At 41.3% G+C, this 20,704-nt stretch overlaps 1 protein-coding gene across 6 annotated transcripts in view; it reads left to right on the forward strand.

Annotated features, from left to right (window-relative positions):
* grid2ipb (glutamate receptor, ionotropic, delta 2 (Grid2) interacting protein, b) overlaps window positions 1–20,704 on the forward strand; it is a 43,047-nt gene that overhangs the window by 2,160 nt on the left and 20,183 nt on the right. For 5 of the 6 annotated variants that reach the window (XM_032503301.1, XM_032503302.1, XM_032503303.1 and 2 more), the window contains exons 3-8: window positions 2,216–2,469; window positions 2,902–3,231; window positions 4,328–4,482; window positions 14,776–15,054; window positions 16,903–16,988; window positions 19,348–19,417. In XM_032503301.1, the coding sequence (XP_032359192.1) occupies window positions 2,224–2,469; window positions 2,902–3,231; window positions 4,328–4,482; window positions 14,776–15,054; window positions 16,903–16,988; window positions 19,348–19,417 (1,166 nt within the window). In that variant the 5' untranslated portion in view covers window positions 2,216–2,223. Of the gene's footprint in view, window positions 1–2,215; window positions 2,470–2,901; window positions 3,232–4,327; window positions 4,483–5,918; window positions 6,157–14,775; window positions 15,055–16,902; window positions 16,989–19,347; window positions 19,418–20,704 lie in introns of those variants that run through there. The other variant, XM_032503306.1, reaches the window with a different exon arrangement.

A 20,704-nucleotide genomic window follows, 5' to 3' on the forward strand; every position in this document is an offset into this window, starting at 1 on the left:
ATATATATATATATATATATATATATATATACACACACACAGTATACATATGGGCATTTTCTTAGACTGGACAGCTGAAGACAGGGAGAGGAGGAATGACATGCAGCAAAGGGCCACAGGTTTTGTCATTTTTAAATTTGGGTTGAAAAAGACACTGTCAGACAACAATGCAAAGCTGATACCAGCTTACAAATCCAACTCGGTGACACAGAACGGGCTGAAGTCAACGCATAGACCACCAATTTTCACCAGGGTCTTCTATAAATATATATATTACAAACAAATTTCATCAGAAGAATTTGGATGATGCTATAATCACCTAAAATACACATAGTGGCTTTAACCCTATGTGTCTGTTGTACCTGCTGTGTGCTGTCAGTCTTAAATTGTGAATATTTACACTCCAGCTGTGACCTAAACTCAGCCTTTGATACAGACTGTATCTTCACACTGTGTGTGTGTTCTGTCACTCAGTCGGACGTACCACTGGGTAATACATTTCTTGCTGTACGCACAATTCCTGTATTCGTTAATGTATGGGGAACGTGTTCCTGCAGAATTAATGGTAGGGGGGTTGGAGGAACACCGAAGATTCAGCTCATAATCCTACTAATCCTACAGGCTAAAGTCTTAAATTGCCCCTTGCTCCTTCTAAACGGACTGAACATACCGGTGTGCTCACACACATGGACACACAGCATTCCAGGCATGCAGACGCTCCAATTAGTACTCATCAGGCTTTCTTGCAGCAACGCAGAGCGATTCTGGGCCAGGAGCGGTCCCTCCGAGAGCCACCTAGCCAAGAGAGGAGGAGGAGGAGGAAAAAAGACACATTGGTGTATTTATAGAAAAATGAGGCCTCACAATACCCTTTTTGGAGAGAGAATGACTATGGAACTGAGGTGCGCGGGTGCATGCGTCCCAGTTTTCTGATTAACACTGTGCAAGCAGGCTGGCCCTAGGATGAATCTGGGATGAGACGCAGGACTAACTCCTTGACACACTCACATAGAGACTGCGCTCGCTTCTCATGCACAGTCACCCTTTCCTCATGTGGACACTGCTGTGGTTTAAGGGTGGAAGAATGGGACAATGTTTTAAGTTCATCATCCTGTCTGTTTGACTTTGGGTTGGTTCTATTCTATTTTTTTTTTTTAAACATTACATTTGAGAAGGCTGGATTGGATAACAGGCTGCTAGCAGGCCACCTGCTATTTTGACATTCAAGATGAAGAGATTTTTGCTTAACAAAAAAGGCAGATACTCTTTCCGGCGGGGCTCTCGGTATCCGTCTAAAGATTTCTGTAAGTCTTTTTTTATCAGCTTGGTCCACTGTGTGAATCCTGCTGCACTGTGGCTTTAAAAGCTGTGGAGCACATCATTAGCTTCCAGCTTAGCCAGAGGGTTTATAGTTGAATATATTCTGCAAAAGCCAACATGACCATTTTGTAATTCATTATTTGTCATACTGGAGATGTTGTTGAGTCTGTCACATGTTGATTAGTTCATTCTCATGTTTATATTTCATCCAAAGTTTGGACTAGAAGTGCCAAAGTTGCATTTGCATTTGCCAATTTACCTCATATGGATGTTATTTGAAGCCCACTTTTTATCTCTTACCCTTTTGGAAATGATCAGTGCAGCCAGTGGTGTGCTCTGTTGCCTAATTACTATTTAACAGAATAGACTTGCATGTGCACTGAGTAAAAAAAAAAAAAAGCCGGAGGAACTTTTGTCGCTCAAGCTAATTAGGGTCACAATCTCTGCAACACTTTCATTTTATTGGCTGCTTTGGAGTTTGTGAACCAGGTCACGGCCCCCCTGAGTGTGTCATGGTTCAGGGTAGAGGGTTACAGAGCCACACTCGATAGTACAACTTGAGACACGGGAGTTAGCAGGAGGAAGACGAGACCCGGGCAGAGAATCTTAGAATTGGAGCACTTTTAAAACATGCAAAAGCTTATTTGATCCAAAGGTGAACTAGGCGATGTCAATAGACTTGAATATTTTGGCCACAGTGGGTAAGTGCTTGTGTTTTTAAATGTCTGTGTGTGTTTTTTTTTCATTTTTCTCTACATAATGTCTCTTAACCTAACAGATATCTGTTTGCAGTGAAGCTCCAAAGTGCTCGACTGAGAAATCCTTGGATCTTGTTACGTGTCCCCCATCAAAATCAAATCTTTGCCAATTTCATCCCATCCTCTCATCCCTCAAGTCTTTAGCATGCCGTCGTCCAACCAGGGCTGGCCTGAGGAGTTTGGCTTCCAGCTGGGTGGCAGTGGACCGAGCTACATCCTGTCCGTGGAGGAGGGCAGCAGCGCCCACCTGGCGGGGTTGCAGGCTGGGGACCAAGTCCTGGAGATTGAGGGCCACAATGTGTCAACGCTGGGTCCCCAAGCTGTCGTCGCCATCGCCCAGACTCAGAAGAACATCCCTCCCAGTATTGGAGTGGTGTCCCGCATACAGCAGGTCTTACAGCTTTTCAATCCATCACAGCAAAAATGTACTGTGTATGTGGGTTAATGCCTGGGGAGTTTCATGTCGTATAGCATTGCCAGACCTATCTCCACAGCGCTGCGGAGGAAGGTCTCGCAACAGGAGCTTACACTCCTGGAGAGCAGAAAAATTTCTCTGGGTTGTTTCTTTGAACCAATCACAATCGTCTTGGGTGCCGGTAAGATCCAGACGTAGCGAGCGTGGCTCTACATTATGGTCTCGGTAAAGAACTTGTTTAGGTGTAACATTTGCACCCTGCAAAAGAAAACACCACATACCTCACATTAAAGGCGGTGCCGGAACTAATCCTTCGTGGATCCAGACAACGTTGAGACTGATCCAGAGCCTTTTGCGAGTATGATCTCAAATAAAATTAATTAATATTTATTTTTTCCTGCTTTACAGATGGACATCATACCAGGTCCGGACGGTCGTTTTGGATTCACCATCGTGGGAGACTGCCCTCTGCTGGTGGAGGACTGCTCGCCTTGCTCTCCAGCTGGCCGCGCAGGTCTGAGGGCCGGGGATTACGTCATGGAGGTCAATGGCATCCCCGTCAGGCAGCACGAGACGGCCGCGGCGCTGATCAAAGCCTCACAGGGTAGGACGCTCCGTCTGGGGGTGCTGTGTCTCGGCCTGAGACAGAAACGCAGCATCAGCATAGAGGACAGTCAGATGGGAGGAGAGGGGGCGAGACTGGACCGTAAACATAAAGCTCTGGAGTTCAACAGAAGGGTATGTTTCAATGATGCACCATCACAGCTGAGTTCAGGTTGGCCAGTTTAAAGGCCCTGAATATTCTCAATCACCTTCTGACTGTGAGCAATGGAGTCCTACATAAACATGCTTTCTACCAAAGTTAGAGCAAATTGTTTTTTTCACAAGGTTTTTGTTGTGCTCCTCTTACTGATTTGAAGTAGCATTTCTGAGCACCAGTCAAAATGTAGCTATACTGTATTTAAATCTGACTGTGGTATGTTTTGTGTAAAGTGTCAGTTATTCTCCTGACAAATGGAGGAAAACTGTAGTGTAGCCGTCTGTGGGCACCCTGAGCTCTACGCTCCGGATGATGTTATGAACCCAGACACAACGGCCTTTTAGGTTTTCAGACGTATCGGGGACATCCACAACAGGTACAAAGCAGAAATAATGGATTTTCCGCTATGGTTGATGATGGAAAGAAATGGCATAAGTTATTGGTATCTCCATGGAGCCCCTCATCCTCTCTGTTGCATCTCTTGTGAATAACACAAATGAACACAAATGATCATGCGGTCAAAGTTGCCTGAAAATTCCCTTTATGTTTGGTGTGAACCCAGCATGGGTTGTGGGGTTGCTTATATATGTTGCCAGGGAGATGCTACTGTCAGTCAAACAAACCCCACCCCACACAGTCCTGGGGGAGCAGGTGTTCATTTTAATTCTTGTTCATTTAGTCACGAATATCCAATGATCTAGAATAAGTCCTCATGTTTTGAAACCAGCTTTTTAGAGGCTTTTAGCCCAAATTGAAAACATTTCAACATTTAACAAGTGCATGTGCAGACATGCACACAATGCACAGCCTTTAAAAAGTTTATAGTGCAAGAAAAAAAACAGAGGCCCACAAAGTAATTATACGAATATAAAACCGACTGAGACCACGACAAACTCAAGTAATAGAACTCTTGAGTGTGACATTTTTGTTTTTTGAACTGCAAATGATGTGTTATTGTAACAATGTGGCACTGTGTAAAAACTATGAAGTGACAGCATCTACCCTGTTTTTCATTTCCCCGACTTGTCCTCGAACTTCTCCCAGCCTCTAACATTGGTGTCCTATCTCCAACAGATCGACCAGATTCTAGGGGACGAACCCGAGGTGAAAGAGAAACTCTTCACTGTGCTGAAGCAGTATGCAGCCGAGAAGAGAGTGGAGTGGTTGGCCTCGGTCCTGCCCGACATACTCACCACTGATGAGCATCGGCAGCTCATCTCCAGCATCAGGTAAGAGCCAGGTGTTTCAGCTCTCATTTCATTGGATTGCCAAACTTAGTATAGATCAAATTGCTGGTACAAAGTAGAGGAAAGACTTGAAAAATAGCTGCATGCTTGTTTCTAAGCCCGGCCTCTCTAATCTACCTTTTGAAACCATGTGGAAATGTATCAAAGTGGCCAAACCATTGTCTGTAATATCCTCTGGGCAGTCTGAGACACATAATGTAGCCAAGACATCCCTTTTCTGAATATTTCTGGAGTTTGACGACCCTTCTTGCATGTTATCCCCCTCTCTGTCTCTGTCCATAATTCCTGTTATTCCTAGCTGCCAAACTGTCCATTAAAGCCAAGGACAGTGTGCTTCTGCAAAGCTTCCAGTGTTGTTCAATTATAACTCCCACTCTTGGTATTGTATCAACACACATCCCCATTTTGTCATTTTCAAGTCCCAGGGAAAAGTAAAATAATCTGCAGGGATTTAAGTCATAATGAGCATGTGAACAGGCTTTTCCTGTTGCTCATTCTGCAGGATGGATTAGAGGGGGTCTCGGCTTCTGCCAGCCATTCAAGAGCTTCGCTTTAGGTTTTAGGTGGGCCCCATCTGCCACCCGGGGTAAATCCACAGTGACCCCTCCAAGTCGCTTAAAGTGTCATCGGTGTTAGTGAAACTGAGAGACTAAACTGACGAGGAGGGGCCCGAGCTAAGAGTTTTTAGCGCTAAATGAGGATTGGCAGCGTGAACTAAAATCCCAGCATGAAGGTGTCTGTGATGATGAGCCACAGACAGCTTTAGTTGTGAAAACATAATTTAATAGCTGTAGCCATGCCGTTCTGTATCTCTGTAAAAAAAAAAAACCTGGAGCTACACCCAACAGGTTTTTTAAGGTGTGTGTTTCCATGAAGCGGAATAATGCCAGATAACTAAACATGAAAAACCACTCAGGTAGCCAGTTACTGTAAGTGGTTGTCTATGCGCCAAAATGACCAGCATTCATGTCTTTTCTCTAAACCCCCAGACAGTTTGTCCACAGATTGCACTTCCTCCACAAGTAGAGCCAATCAAACCTATTATTCTCTTACTACACTGGCTCCTCTCCACTACTACACCACTTTGAACCATTTTTAGTGGTATTAATAAACTGTATGAAGACTTTCCAGCAGTGTGAGGTCAGTGTTGAGTTAGTTTTCATTATCCTGAAATGACGACAGGATTTTTCTGCTTTAAATTAGTTATGAATAATTCAAACGCTGAGAACTCCTCATTGGTTTTTGTATAAGAAAAGGACACTCCTATTTGCACAAGCCCCAGTAATAAAATTGATGCTCTCTCGTTGTGGTTTTTCCATCCCCCACCCATCTCACAACTCTCTTACCTCCCTCTCTCTCCCTCTCTCTGAGGGGAGTTTTGTGTTGTTTTTTTCTCTGATGGGATTTCTTCTCATTATTCCGCTCAGAGCTCGGGCTGTTTCCTGCTCACTCTCTGTGTTGACCGTTTTCCCTTGACATTTAGTAAAGACAGCCTCCTGCATGCACCAATGTCCCACCATATCTTTTATGCCCCTCAGGCAGCACTGAAGCACTAGGTGTGTCTGCCATATTGCCTACTATTAGATGCTGTCAACTTAGTGATTAGTTTATCTTTGAGTTATGGGTTACTGCTAAAACGAACATGAATTGTCTCGGGTGAGTATACCTTTTCATTCCTTTTTTACTTGAATGAATGCTTTTCTGTGGTTTTGTGTGGTGGCTTATTTTTTGAAAGAATCTGTGCATATTAACAGCTCCTTTGGGTCTGCACCTGCACTGTTTTGGCCATCAGTGTAATTACATATGTGGGTGACGAGTTAATATTTAACTCAGTATGAAACAGAACCAGACGATGGCTGCTGATGTTTGATATTTGATGTTTTTAGCTCCGAGTTCCTCTATTCCCTAGTTGTTTTCTAAGCTTTCTTCAAGGTAACTTAAGGCTTTAAATCTATAATTTATGAACTCAAGCGAACCAACAACGGTGTTGACCACATGGTTTGATGTGATGGGACCACACTAGGATGGACACTGCTCTAGTTGTAACACAGTTGGCAATACAAAGGCATTTCATTGTGCCTGCCTCTCTTAAGTTATTGGAGTCATTAGGTTGAGTGATGCTCTGCTTTTAGGATGTAATCATGTTTGAGTGTGTGTATCTGTGAATGTTTGAACCCGCTTTGGAGCTGAATTTAGATTTTACAGATTAAATATATTACTTTAAAGTCTGTTTGCCTGTGTAATACTGAGTGTGTGTTTGTGTACGGCACGTTTGGCTTTTGTGTCCAACACAATGCCTGCCATTAACTGGTGCAGGTCTACTTTTTTAGCTATGTAGAAATCAACTAACATCTTTATTACTGCAGTCAGTGATTGTCGTTCCATATAAAAGAAATAAGAGCGATTACAGTATGATCATGGTGGGTCTGAATGATCCCCGGATCTGTGTTTATCAGCTCCACTTGATCCGACGGTGCACGCTGTGCACAGAGCTTTCTTCCTCAATAGGGCTGATAATGATGGTGTTTAGTCTTAACTGCAGGAGTCAGTGGAGCTTGTTTGCAACTACTGCTGAGCTGCTACAACTGCACAAGACGAGAAACATTAGTGGCTCACTAACGGTTTGCATTCAAGTGCGTGACGATGAGCACAAACGGTGCTAGAGCCAGTGCATTCATAAGTTGGATAGAAAGTTGTCTTTCTATGGTTGTTGGTGACATTAGGCGCTGCTTTTTTTGTGACCAGCTTGTTCAGACTGAAAGAAGAACAAAAACCACAATGGATCACCCGTGACAGTTTGCGTTTCAGCCAGGCTTGTGGCTCTAGGGACGGTAATGCCGGTCTGTCTGTCGGTCAGTCGGTCCGCCACTGTGGTCCAGACTATAAAGGTACTACTGCTGCACGGTATGAGGAAAATATGCGATATGTGATTACATTGTTAAACGTTGCAATAACAATATTACTTGGAATAAATAAAAATATTAATGTGTACTTAGTCCTGCCTTTTCAGTATTCTGCTAAAATACAGCAAATGGCTTGTTGAATTTATTTTATTGAACAAATTGAATTGAACATAAAATGCACCACTTAAAAAGAATGACTTACATTTTAAAGTGTAGTTTTCTCTCTTTCAACTAACTCAAAAAATGTCTGTTGATATGTCGCAGTTTTTTGCAGTGGGTTTATCGCGCAAGTCGATCTCGGTATAACGATTTAAAAATAAAAGACAGCCCTAAAATGAACCACTGGATGAAATGCCACTCAATTTTGTTTGGGTAATTATGGTCCCAGAGCATGAATCCTGCTGTCATTGGTTAAGCCTTTGACTTTGCATCTAGTCTCACGACGAGGTTGAAATATTTGGCTCTTAGTGAAACCAGTGCAGTGTCAACGGGCCTGTTCGGAACGGGCTGCTAGGCCTTTGGTATTGCTGCTTTCTCAAGAACCGCTCATCCAAACTGTAATCACACTCAGCACTGCGCTTCCTTGGGTCTTGATTATTACAACTGCCGTGATATAGTTGTGTCCCTGAGGAATGCTAGTCATCAATCCTATTATCTGTAAACAGCTAGCTTGGGACCAGGCTATTTCCAGGAGCAAAAGCGTTCATTCTCTGACGCTTGAAACTTTGACTCTACCACAGTGTAATATCTCCGGTCTTTCTGTCTTTATCTGTTCTTCAATGTACTGTAGCGAGTGACTCTTTGTTAATAGGGGTCCCCTCTCAATACACAACACAGTGTGTACATAACGCACTACTAATAAATACCTCTCTCGGAGGTCTAAAGAGCTTGCACGTGACACTGCATCTACTTTGGTCCTCAACGATACACCCACCAAGTGTAAAGTTGATCAGTTGAACTGTTGTGGAGAAAATCATAGGACAGACAGAGACTCAATCCATTTCTGTCAGAAATGTGATGTCAACAAATACTTTATTTGGACAAATACCTGTTCCCTACCTGTTCCCATCAGCCTCCGCTGTATGTTACTTTTTGTGCTAAATAGCATGCTATTTTTAGAGAATGTTTTCCTGTTTCATTCTTTGTTTTTTAATTCCTACTTTGATCACACATATTTTTAAACCCATTTATCCAGTGTGGTCATGTTTATTCAGTGGATCAGATATGGCTGACCTTTTTATACTAGCACAATTTTTAATCATCTACTTTTGATAAGTTCTTGGACACAGACCAGGCACCCAGCGATGCTCCTAACGGATTTGAAATCATATCATTATCTTTTAATTCCACTGGCTTTATCCTTAAAATGGGACCCACCACTGGAATTTTTTTTGCAGTGTTTGAAAGAAGCGGAACAAATAGATCAAATAGATAGATGTTAGACAGATTCCTTCCAACACATTCTCCATTGTTTTTTTTAAGCACATCACAGACACACACACACACACACACACTCAGACACACACACACACACACATACACACACACGGTTAAATCTGTGTGTGTGTTTAGACATGGTCTCAGTCTCACACTTTAGCATCACACAAGCATTTACGCTACATCTGGACAGTTGAAAGGAAATGAGGTCTCCTCTTTGTGGTTTTCTGCTTGTCATTCTTCCCTTTTGAGAAATCAGTCCCTTCCTCCCTGCTTGCTTCCTCCTCCACAACCCTCCTTCAGATAATTATAGATCTCTATTCTCTATAAATGAGGTCAAATCAGAACACTCATTTAGTTTCCAAGAGTTGACATGAAAAACTTTTTGCGATGAGGTGGCTGTTTCATCTGACGGTTGTGCATTTTGAGGTGGATGAATATCTGCATTTATTAAAGCATAATGCTAATAGAAGCAGCCACACACACACACACACACACACACACACACACACACACACACACACACACACACACACACACTTCAGACACTCACTATCACTATCAGTGTGGGAGACAGAGACATAATAGTGCTGTGATATGAATAGATGACAAATAGCAGAGAAGGAAAGATAAAAAACAGAGAGGAGCCATGTGGGTTGCTACACCTACATCACGACAGAACATTTATTTATATCTCAGGAATCTGCTGATTGTGGCCAGTAGTCTGTGCTCAGGCAACACTGTCTCATGCTGCAGTCAGATGCATGAATGCCTCAAACCCTCAAATCAGAATCTGCAGAGACAGTGACAGCAGGCTCAGAATATGTGGCCTATATCTTCATCTGAACAGATAAGTTCCAAAAACATAATGCCCACCATTTCTAAAAAAAGTGGCAGCTATTTTAAAAGAAGTGTTAGCATTCAATTTAAATAAACGGTTTATGTTTTAAAGGGATAGCTGAAAACCAAGCTTTTTTTCCACATCGCAATGGAAACATATCGAAAAATATACAATAGACATTTTAATATTTTTTGGCAATTGGCCACTTTGTGCAGTAATTTTAGCATCTTTCCGATTAGGTGTAGTAGTGCACCTTTGCAAAGGTAGTTCTCAAGCCCTGTGTGGAGATACTCAAATTCTAATAAGCCTGCATGTGACAGAGGAAGGGAAGCCAAATCTGACTGGCTTGTTGAATCCCATGTTTTGTGAACTAGGCAGTCCACCAAAAATCTCACCGGGTTGTCTTGATTTACATTTTGGGGGTTGGTAGGCACTCCAGGTACCCAAACATATATGCACAAGCACTGGAAAGGTGAAATCATGATATGTCCCCTTTAAGCTCTAAACCAGAGTAGGCAGAGAAATCTGTCTTTTAGCCAGGTTTTAAGTTACTCTACAAAGGGGCATTCCAGCGATGTGAAACTGCATATCCATACACTTATGGGGCTTATGAGAGGAAGATTACATAAAGATTTCACTTGAAGAGTAGCACTCCCCATGACAATTAAACCAATCTTAATGTACACAGTTGGTAAACTGCCTATTTCAAAAGTATTTAATTGACTCCTTTAATCACATTGCACTACACTGGGCCTGCTGTGAGTCATGTAAAGTAAGAAAAAATTCATCATTCAAGCAGCAAGGGAAAATGTGTCAGAAATAATAGGCTGCTGCATTGCTGATCTTTTGTCTTGTGTTGCTGTGGTGCTAAATGGAAAGCTCCTGCAATGAGGGGAGCAGCACATTGTTGTCTACCGCAGTGTATTTAGTGATACTACCACTGGGGGGCCCACAGGCAGAAATATCTAAATTCTGTCCACAGTCTCCCTATGCTTTTGAGGTATGGAATATTACACTTTTTTACTCAACAGAACTGTAATTTGGCATTTTGCAGTGTACAGTATCTCCTTTGTCTGAAATCCTTCAGCATCTTTAAAAGTGAACGTGCATGAGCTCAGCTGCAGTGACAAGCAGCAGGAGTTGTCTTCAGTTTGCATAGTCCATCATCTATGGAATCTATGAATATATCAGACCTTTTGGCAGCATCTACGTACATCTCATAGAGAGATCAGTTAGTTGGTAGGTAAAAAAGTAAACTATCATTCAAAGTCAGAACATAGTGATGTCAATATCAGTATCAGCCTCACAAAGACATTATTATTATATACAGCTAGTGAAAATCTGGTGTACAGCTTCTTTAAAAAATTAAAAAAATCTTCATACAAGCAACCAGTGTTGTTAACAGAAGCTGTGACATTAAGGTTCCACGTGGGGTTGAGACTTCATTATATGCCACACGGCAGGAACAGCACAGGGATGGAGGGGCTTTATACAGTATTACCTGAATACCTTTTAATAAAATTCTGGATAATGAAATGCTGTGAAGTTTTTCTCTTTCTCTCCTTCTCTCTGTACGCGTGTCCTAATTGCTTTATTTAGCTGTCAAAGTTGTTTCTATGGAGCTTAATTAGCTTCTCCAAGACATGTACAGTGGTAGTTGTTGTCTCTCTATTGTCTCTATCAGCGTGTTTGTTGCTAATTACTCCATGGTCCTGTTTCTTTTCACAGACCGGGCTACATCCTGTCTGTTTATGGCTGATTCATCTATTCAACAGCAAATGAACTTAGTCAGAACACAGCAGACTAGTGTAGGTGGGAATCAAAACAGTCTGTGCAAATCTGTTTGGGGCTCTGATCTCAGCTGAAACTTAACCCAGCTGGAATTCAACAAACGTGGAATCAAATAATGAACCTCTAGATCACTTGATGTATCAGCTGGGATTCGGGGTTCTCTTTTATTCACAGTACCAGCGAAGAGAATGATAACGTAATTTAATAATTTATAAAGGTTTATTTACTGGTTTTACTTTTTTTCACATTTCATTTAGGTCTGGCTTTGAAAAATACATAGTGTTGATATATCGCACATGCTGTGTGTTTATATTAGGCGTGTTTATGTGTAGGCCACTGTACATGTTCTTGTTATTTCCCTTTTTATGAGAACACGTCATTGTTTTAATAAATCCTACAAAATTAAATTAATTAGGTGATTTTAGCCAGTTTTCACTTCCTGAAGGAGCTAGTTGAGTGGGCTGAAAGCAATAGTTGATATTTTGGGAAATGCCCTTATTTCAATTCTTGCCAAGAGTTAGATGAAAAATCACCCTCAAAAAGTTAGCTTAGCTTAGCTTAGCTTAGCTTAGCATATAAAGACCCAGTAACCACTCTGTCTTAAGATAACAATATTCGCCTTCTATCAAGCTAGCTGTTTCTGCCTGTTTCCAGTCTTTATGCTAAGCTAAGCTGCGTATTTACAGCACAGACTTCTATACAACTCTGGTCAAATAAGCAAATTTTTCAAAATGTCTAATTTTTTACATTAAAATGAATGATAAAGAAGTTCAGGTTAAAGAAGAATAGCAGCTTATCCTCTCATACACCATCTATCATCAGTCTGTGATAGTGAATGAACAAAGTTGTGTTGTGATTTACTCTGTTGACTTTCAGCTCAGGATTTATTTTATTTAATATTTTACCCAGGAATCATATCTTTGTCTACACTGCAATATTGTCTATTAGGCTACTGATGAAACTAATTACCCAGAAATGCAGTTACATCACTATTTGTGCCCACCATAAAAAAACAGTGAATGTATTGTTTAAAGGTCACACATGAAATTAAGATTACTGTTAGAGTGTTAGAGTGTGAATATCCTCACAGGTATAGGTATAAATATTGGGTGTGCATGCATGTGTGGGTGGTTGCCTTGTCTCTTTACAGCAGTTGTGATCACATGAATGAACTGTCTTCTGTTGTCAGTTGAGTCCCTGTGTGCGGGGGACGATTCATTTTGTTTTGTTCTCACAGTCTGCATTGTTGTTTGGTAAACAGCCAGCCCGCGGTATGAAACAGCCTGTACAGTCCACATTCATCAACCCTGTTTGACATTTTGCTAGTTTACGGTGCCACAAAATGCGTGTTTCAGTCTGTTTACTGGGCTTGGTATTGAACATCAATACTTTTTGAGCAGAATGTATCTGTAACATAGTGTCTTAAAGAACTTCAAGTCAGATTTGTTGTCACGTTTACATGGTCTTTAATCAGATAGTTTGTAATTTAAATCTTAATATTGCCAATTTGTGACGGTTTTTACATTAGCTAGAGTATATAGGCAGAATTGAACATTAGAATTTTGGGTTATAATGTTAAATAAAAGTGGCAACTTTGGAGAAGTTTGGCTTTCTGCAAAAAGTAAGGAATTGGAAAAACATAAAAGAACATACAAATTGCAATATCACAACTTATCTTGAAACATATTCAAACTCTTTGTCCAATTTTTGGCTAAACTGTCATTAGTCATGTTTCCGTCTAATTGTCAAGCAAATTTTAAGCAAACTTTTAAAATGTCGCAAAAAAGAAATTGTGAATTAAAAGCGTTTCAAATTAATTGTTTAAAGCGATTCATCAAGACTGTGCAAAGCAAACTGGCTTGATTTAGCAAGCCGGTTTTCTAAATCAAAGAGTTTAGAAGCTACAGTAAGTTCTTTGGCTAAATAGAGGGAGGTAGCATTGTACAAGTTGGCCACCTGTGCAGAATACACGGTTGAGGCAGAGGCAGTTGGTGTCGGCAAGACAACCATTCACCGCTGTATATACGCGTTGTGCAGAGTCATACGATTCAAGCTGTTGTACCAATTGGTCAGTTTTCCTGACGTGGCTGTGGCACAGGCTATAGCGCACCAAAACTCCACTACGCACCTTGTGCCACATGTGTACGGCGCACTGGATGGGACCCATTTCCCTATCAAAAAGCAGGGAGGGTGCAATGAAAGATCTGGAACATACAAAGTTGCATTGTGGGAATTGTAGGTTCCAGCATTTTGGGAGCTTGACCCATATTATGGACTAAAAGTCAGCATGTCTTGGGCTCTGCTCTACCAATTTGGACCATTTGTTTTTAAATGTGTTTCTTCCGAGTCCCTCATTGTTATGGACGTGCAATACAAAATCTCTGGACTCCCTCTTTAAGAAAATATAAGACTATTCAACGTCTAGTCTGAAATTGTTTTATCAAGAGATAAAGCTGCTGGAAAAATACTGGACTCTTAATTTTAAATGAGAATGATCAATTTAATTTAATTCTATTCACCTATTGAGTGCCGCTTTGATTAGGTCTTGTACCTCATAAAGCCAAAAAACAAACAAAGAAGTACGGTGAGTGTCTTTTTCAAAATGATAAGGTCTGAGATCGATAAGAAAATGAAAGCTTCCTGTTCTGCACTCACGCTGACGGAGTGACACAGAGGTAAAGCGTGGACGGAAGTGTAGGAGAGCAAGAGAGAGAGAATGACATACTGTAGATGGAGAGCAGGAGAGAAAGATAGCGGAGGAGAAATCCCATTCTCGCTCACTCACTCCCACACTTTTTCCTCTTGCTGAATTCTGTCTCTGGTACCTCATGCCGCTGCAGTGAGACACCAGCAAGTAGGGAGTGACGCCAAGAATTCCTCACGCTCTCTCTCCTCAGAGAAAGATCTTTTCTCTCTGGCTTCCCTTTCAACTTCTTCTTTTTTGTTCCTCGTCTATGGGGACAGCAGGCATGTCCAGAGGGAAAGACCCCTCACCTGTCCATCAAAAGCCTTTTTCTTTAAGTCTTGAGAGGTGGAGCCTGTTGATTTAGATTAGCGTGGACTGCGATTGTGAATATTATTACAGCACCTTCACTTTGTAATCTTTGCTCATGCTGGAGGTTTGACTTAGTCTTAATTCCACTGGAATCCACCGTTTTTTGGTTCCGGACTCAAAAACGGATCGAGGTGGATCTGTGATGTAGATCCATCTCCTTTCCTACCCATTTCCTTTTTTGGACTCTTGTGGACAAAAACTAACATCACAACCTTTTTATTTCCCTCACATGCCATCATGTTCGCCAGAATCTTCATTCCCAAGAAGCACCGGCAGCGCTTTGACGAGGCCGTGTCCCAGAACGTGATCAACCGGCTGTGTCGCAGCAAGAGCATCAGCGAGCCGCATGGCAGAATCCGGCGCAGTCGGAGTGAGGATCACTCCGAGCGCCACCACGGGTCCAAAAGGGCCAGCTCAGTGCCCAGAGATGGAGAACCTGGGGGCAGGGGGGAGGGGGAGAGAGACAGGGGCTTAAGGAAGTCCGTCTCTGGAATACCCGCGCATCCCCCCATCGGACCCAATCAGAGGTGAGCACACATGTATGAGATATGATGTTAAAGGAGTCACTTTGGCTCTGTTTTAAGTGTTGTTTACTGTTGGAAACCAGATAGCACACATAATGCAGCAGCTAAAGATTGACTTTATTATTCAGACGTTTACAGGCAGGATGTTTTGAAAGTGTGTAAAAGTGTGTCTCTTTTTGCATCCTTGCTGTTTTCCTGTCATCTCCAGGTTCCATCCACTTCCATCCTAAAGCTGGTGTTTCCCTCTGAGTCTCGTCACTTAGCAAACCTTACATTTGTGTATATTAAGATGTTTTTACACGCTAAAATATAAGTTAGAAAGTGCCCAGTCACAGTTTTTATTTAACCAAACAACCACATCTCCTTTAAACTGAAACGGCCATCTACTTGTTTGCATCTCCTCATCTATTGGACATGTAAATCCTGAGCTGTTTTCGAGCCCCTGACCTCCGATTCTCCACCCACTAACATGCTAATTACACAACTCTCAAATTAATAACACCACAGTGGACTTATTGCAGGATTACAGAGGTGACAGTACACTCCCACGATCCCACACAGACTAATTAAAATGATAATAATATAATATATAACTATTAACATGCATGATATATATGAAGTGTAATCATATTGGGAGGTCACACAACAATAGGAGGCATGTTGATTATGTTAAATTTGTGTGTGTGTGTGTGTGTGTGTGTGTGTGTGTGTGTGTGTGTGTGTGTGTGCGTGCGTGCGTGTGTGTGGGTGTAGGTGGGTGGGTGGGTGGGGGGGTAGACAGACAGACACATACCCAATGCGCCGATCTGCATTTAGCGCTACTTACATAACAACCAGTATCACGGCTATCAAAGAACATCTCTGTCTGTTTTCTCTTCCCCCCCCCCCCACTTTTGTCTTTTTTGTGTTAACCCCTGTTTATATATTGAGGCAGTGTTGCCTTGAGTCGTTTCCATGGCAACACACTGGTGGATAGACAACATAAGTGTCTCATCTTTGATGTTACGGGAGGCTCCACCGTGTACTCCTCCACTGGGAGGAATTAAAGCAGAGCACCACCATCAGCAAAATGTCAAAGCTTTTTTGAATGTTTGAGTATTTCCTATATCATTTTTGTGTAGGCTGGAAGCCGGAGAATAAAACACACAGAAAGGTGTGTGGAGGGATCTGGAATCGAGGTGGCACTAGTTGGGATTGCTGTGTCAAAAAACAAAAAGCCAGGTTATCAGCCTAAATCACAAAGTTGGGTTGCAGTAAAAACAGACGTCAGGACAGCACTTGTTCAGACTCCCACCTACAGGAAGTGACACATCTAAACAAAAGTGAAGAACAAAGAGCTTTGTGAGCAGCAGTGAGAGAATCTTCCACCCTCCAGAGACAGCTGGGCTCCCCGTCCAATCACAGATTGATTGTGAAGCCTCAGCATGGTTAAATGATGTCCCAATTTATGCTGAAACAACTAATGACAACAATTGTTATAACTAATCATTGGTTAAATCAGTCAAATGTCGAACAGTCTCTGGCTCCTGTGTCTCAAATGCTAGAATTTTTTCTATAATCGTAAACCAAATGTCTTTGGGTTTTGGAGAGTTGGTTGAACAAATAAAGCAATTTGGAGACCATTTGATTGGTCTTTTTCTCTCTTTTCTGACATTTTATTGACCAAATATGAGAAAAAAACAAACTTTATGATATTGTGTGTCGGCTAAAGTTGGGAAAGAACATTTTTTGTAATTAACTTTTGCGCTCAAATGTATTATTTCATTGGTAGAAAAAGTCAAGAATTACACTTAAGATGCTGTGTGTATATCTTTTGTTTCATTCTTGATCTCACTTTCGGTCTTTTTTCAGGATAATTCGTGTCTACCGAGGGAAGAAGAACTTTGGCTTCACGCTTCGAGGTCACGCCCCCGTCTGCATCGACTCGGTTATCCCAGGTACTGCTTCTGTTTTAAAACCCCTACAGTACATCCCTAATAGATGCCTCCTTTCTGCGTTGCGGTGGTTTGACCCAAACGTGGTTCTGTGTTGGCTTGCGAAGGCACATGTATTTTATGTGGGGGGAGCCCGTTGTGGTGCCAGCCGCTGAAGGTTAGAGGGGATCAGGAGGTGTTGCGTGTGTGTGTGACTATGAAAGTACCAGGAAGTGGATTAGACTGACTCACCAATGAATTGTTAAGAGGTAAACACGTGCGCTGTTTTATGCAGGAACAGGCACTTAAAGCAGTCTGTGCTACGCAGTTACATTCACGTTTGTATTTAGGTTACAATGATCACATTCACATGGTGCACTATTTTATAGAAATTGATCATTTAGAAAAGCAAATACAAATTCACGACTTTTTTCAAATGACATATACAATAGTTATATAAACATCACACACATGACTTGTGATTTTTCTTCACAGAATCTCAGAGGCTTTTTAGTTTTCAGCTTGATTACCTTTTTTTCTAATGGACACTCATTGACATGCTCTGTAATTCTTCTACAACCTTAAATTCCCAGACAACCAAGATATAATAAGAGATTCCATTATGTAGAGATATCAAAATGATTTCTTTAAAGGTCCAATGTGGCCGTATTGCAAAGAGTGAGATTTGCATGTCTTTTTTTATTATAAAGCAGGCCGATGTGTCATACAAATACCGTGAAAGTAATAAGACAATCAATTTCACAGAAAATTGCACACATCTCGTTTTCAGAAACGTTGCCTTTTTTTTTTTTTTTGGTAATATTTTTATTGTAAATATGCACTACAATACTTACAGTCACAGATACAATTTACCTTCTTTTTTTTTAAACATATATGCATATGTACACGGACTCATACACACATTTAAACAAAAATTTTAAAAAAAAGTAACGTTGCCTTTTAACGAACCATCGGACCTTCGTACGGTTGTGATGTTACCACAAAACTATAGATATGATAGGTTGAAAGTGCCACCACAGCGTGGTTACAGTCATTACTCGGCTGCAATGACTTGCAGAGACTCAGAGAGTGTGGATGCTGAAGACCCGGAAAGGCTGACCAATCAGAGAAGACAGGGTTTTTGGGAGGGGAGCTTAAAGAGACAGGCGCTAAAACGGAGCGTTTCAGACAGAGGGGGAATACAGGTAAATTCAGACAGACTCTATGAGAAAAACAATGTGTTTTATGACCATTAAAGCATGCATTAAAGCACATACAAGTATGAACCTGAAAATGTGCATGATATGGGACCTTTAAGAAATAGAGATTTTGGGATATACGCTTATTTGCTTTGTTGCATAGCTTAGCATCAAGACTGGAAAAAGGGGGATGCAGCTATCCCAGGTGTGTTTGGGAGTAACAACAACATTGTATTTTGTTCTTTTGTAATCAGTAGAGTAGCTGTAGTCGCAGTTGGAATATTTGCACTGCTAAATGAGTGTTTGGATGAAACACCACTAGCTCTGGCTCCAGAGAGATTATTGGCACAAAAATGAAATTCACTGTTAAATATTTGTCGGGGTAACTGCTACTAAGAGCTTTTGGTGAAAATGTTAATTACTTCCATTTTGTAATTTTCCTGCAGTAAAATGTTATTAAATGTAATAAAAAACATAATTAACTGTTATTGCTTTTCCAAATAAAATCAGCAGACAAGAGAGGCTGTGAAGTTACTGTTGAGGGATGAATTGCCAGGTTCCTCCAGTGATAATAATGTGTGTGTGTGTGTGCGTGTGAGTGTGCGTGTGCGTGAGCGTGAGTGGATGATGACAGCACAGTTCCCGCCCACCATCATCTCCCACCATCATGTGCTGATGTGGCCTGAGCCAACTGACTCAGTGGGCCTTATGGAGGTTGATATGGAGATGGTGGGGGCGGATAGCATGTCTCTCATCGTGATCTGAACACAGATCTTTCACTGATACACTCCCGCGATTCAAAGTCTGTCTCGTGGCCCGTGAATGTGCACACGCAATATTATCACGTGCAGAGTTTGGTATATCCACACTTTGTGTTAAAAACAACAACAATGACATGACATTCAGTTTGAGGAGAATGTGGCAGTGAGTTGACAGATGAGGAGGCGATGGTCGATGGGTACAGTGTAGTCGGATTTTACTGGGGATTTGTTTTGACAGTTTCCTTACTTAATAAGAATTTAGCACGGCGGTCGTCTCGTTTGTTGATGAGCTTTGTTGAATGTCAGATTGACAGAATCACATTAGTCACCATCTTTCCCTTCTGCTCAGTGGACCTTGTTAGCTGGCGAGGGTGTGACAGGATCACTTTGCTTTTCCTACCATCTTTTTTGTCCCCTTATCAGATAGCCCTGCTGAGGAATGTGGACTGAAAATAGGCGACCGCATCCTCTTTCTCAATGGACTGGACATGAGGTTTGTCTTTAATGGATTATTATTATTATTATTATTATTATTATTATTATTATTATTATTAGCAGCAGTTGTAGTAGTATTTTATCTTTGCCTCTGAGGCAGTATATTTAGACAGAGCTTGTTTTTCTCCAGGAGAATCCATCTGCTGCTACCATGAAAACATCTTTCACAGTGCCAAATAATCCATCACAGAACACATGACGCTTTTATTTTTTTGGTTGTATTTTTCCCTTCAATAATCATTTGACTGTTTCTTAGCTGAGCTGCTTGCAGGTCAGTCTTTGTCAGGAGAAACAAAAGTCTCAGCTAGGAAATAAACCCTCAAACATACATGTAGCTTTACTTTGGGAAGTATTTGGATGGAAGATTTGACTGTAAAAACAAGTACAATTTATAAACAAACCAACTTAATCACATCCTGAACCTCAATAATTTGGGAAAAGTTGAACACATGGACAGATGTACTGGTAATAGGCTGAAGGTAAGAACGTATGGTGTATATATACTTTATGTAAATACACTGTAAATGAAGGATTAGAAGTTTGACTTCTCGACGTGCCTTTATGAAAACTTCTCTTGTGGGAGTAGTCCTTGTCTTGTTTGTCTTGTGTGGACTTTACAACTTCTTGACCTTTTGCTTGATTTGATTTTCTGAGAGTGAGTGTAGGAGTGCAGATAAGAAATCCAGTGTGGATGAAGTTGACTTGCACCTATACGCACTGAGCAAAATAAAGTGTACCGAACAAAATTTAAGACCAAGATATTACCCAGCTCTGTGAGAAAAAAAACTGTCTTACTCATTCTGCGCTGTTCCCATGGCCTTCCGATGTACTGATTTGATTGGGGCTCTGTAATTTCGCTGTTCTCCCTGATAACACAGCGCTGCAGCAGTAGGAGGTAACCAGCAAAAACAGTGGGAGTAGTTCACCAGAGAGAGAAAGAAAATAAAGTACAAGCTATATTGAAGCTTTGAGCTTTGTGTTTACAAAGGGAACGTATGTACGGTGTATGTACGGGATCAACGTATAACAATGGAAAAATAAGTTAGTTGGTTTACAACTGGTAGACCTTTGTAACTGCAGACATATCCTCGTTTTAAAGGGTGCCAGGTAAAAAGAACAACCACTGTCTTAAATGATGTTTGTTAGAATTCAGGCAGTAGATTTCATTACTCCATTACATTTCTGCTGCTCTCACATAACTGGCACCACTACGCTACCGCCTGACTTGTTGCACTATTATATTATATTGACTGTCTATTGTATGCATAATTGCACATTTTTAACT

Source organism: Etheostoma spectabile, chromosome 21 (assembly GCF_008692095.1).
Source record: "Etheostoma spectabile isolate EspeVRDwgs_2016 chromosome 21, UIUC_Espe_1.0, whole genome shotgun sequence".
Taxonomy (NCBI): Eukaryota; Metazoa; Chordata; class Actinopteri; order Perciformes; family Percidae; genus Etheostoma; species Etheostoma spectabile.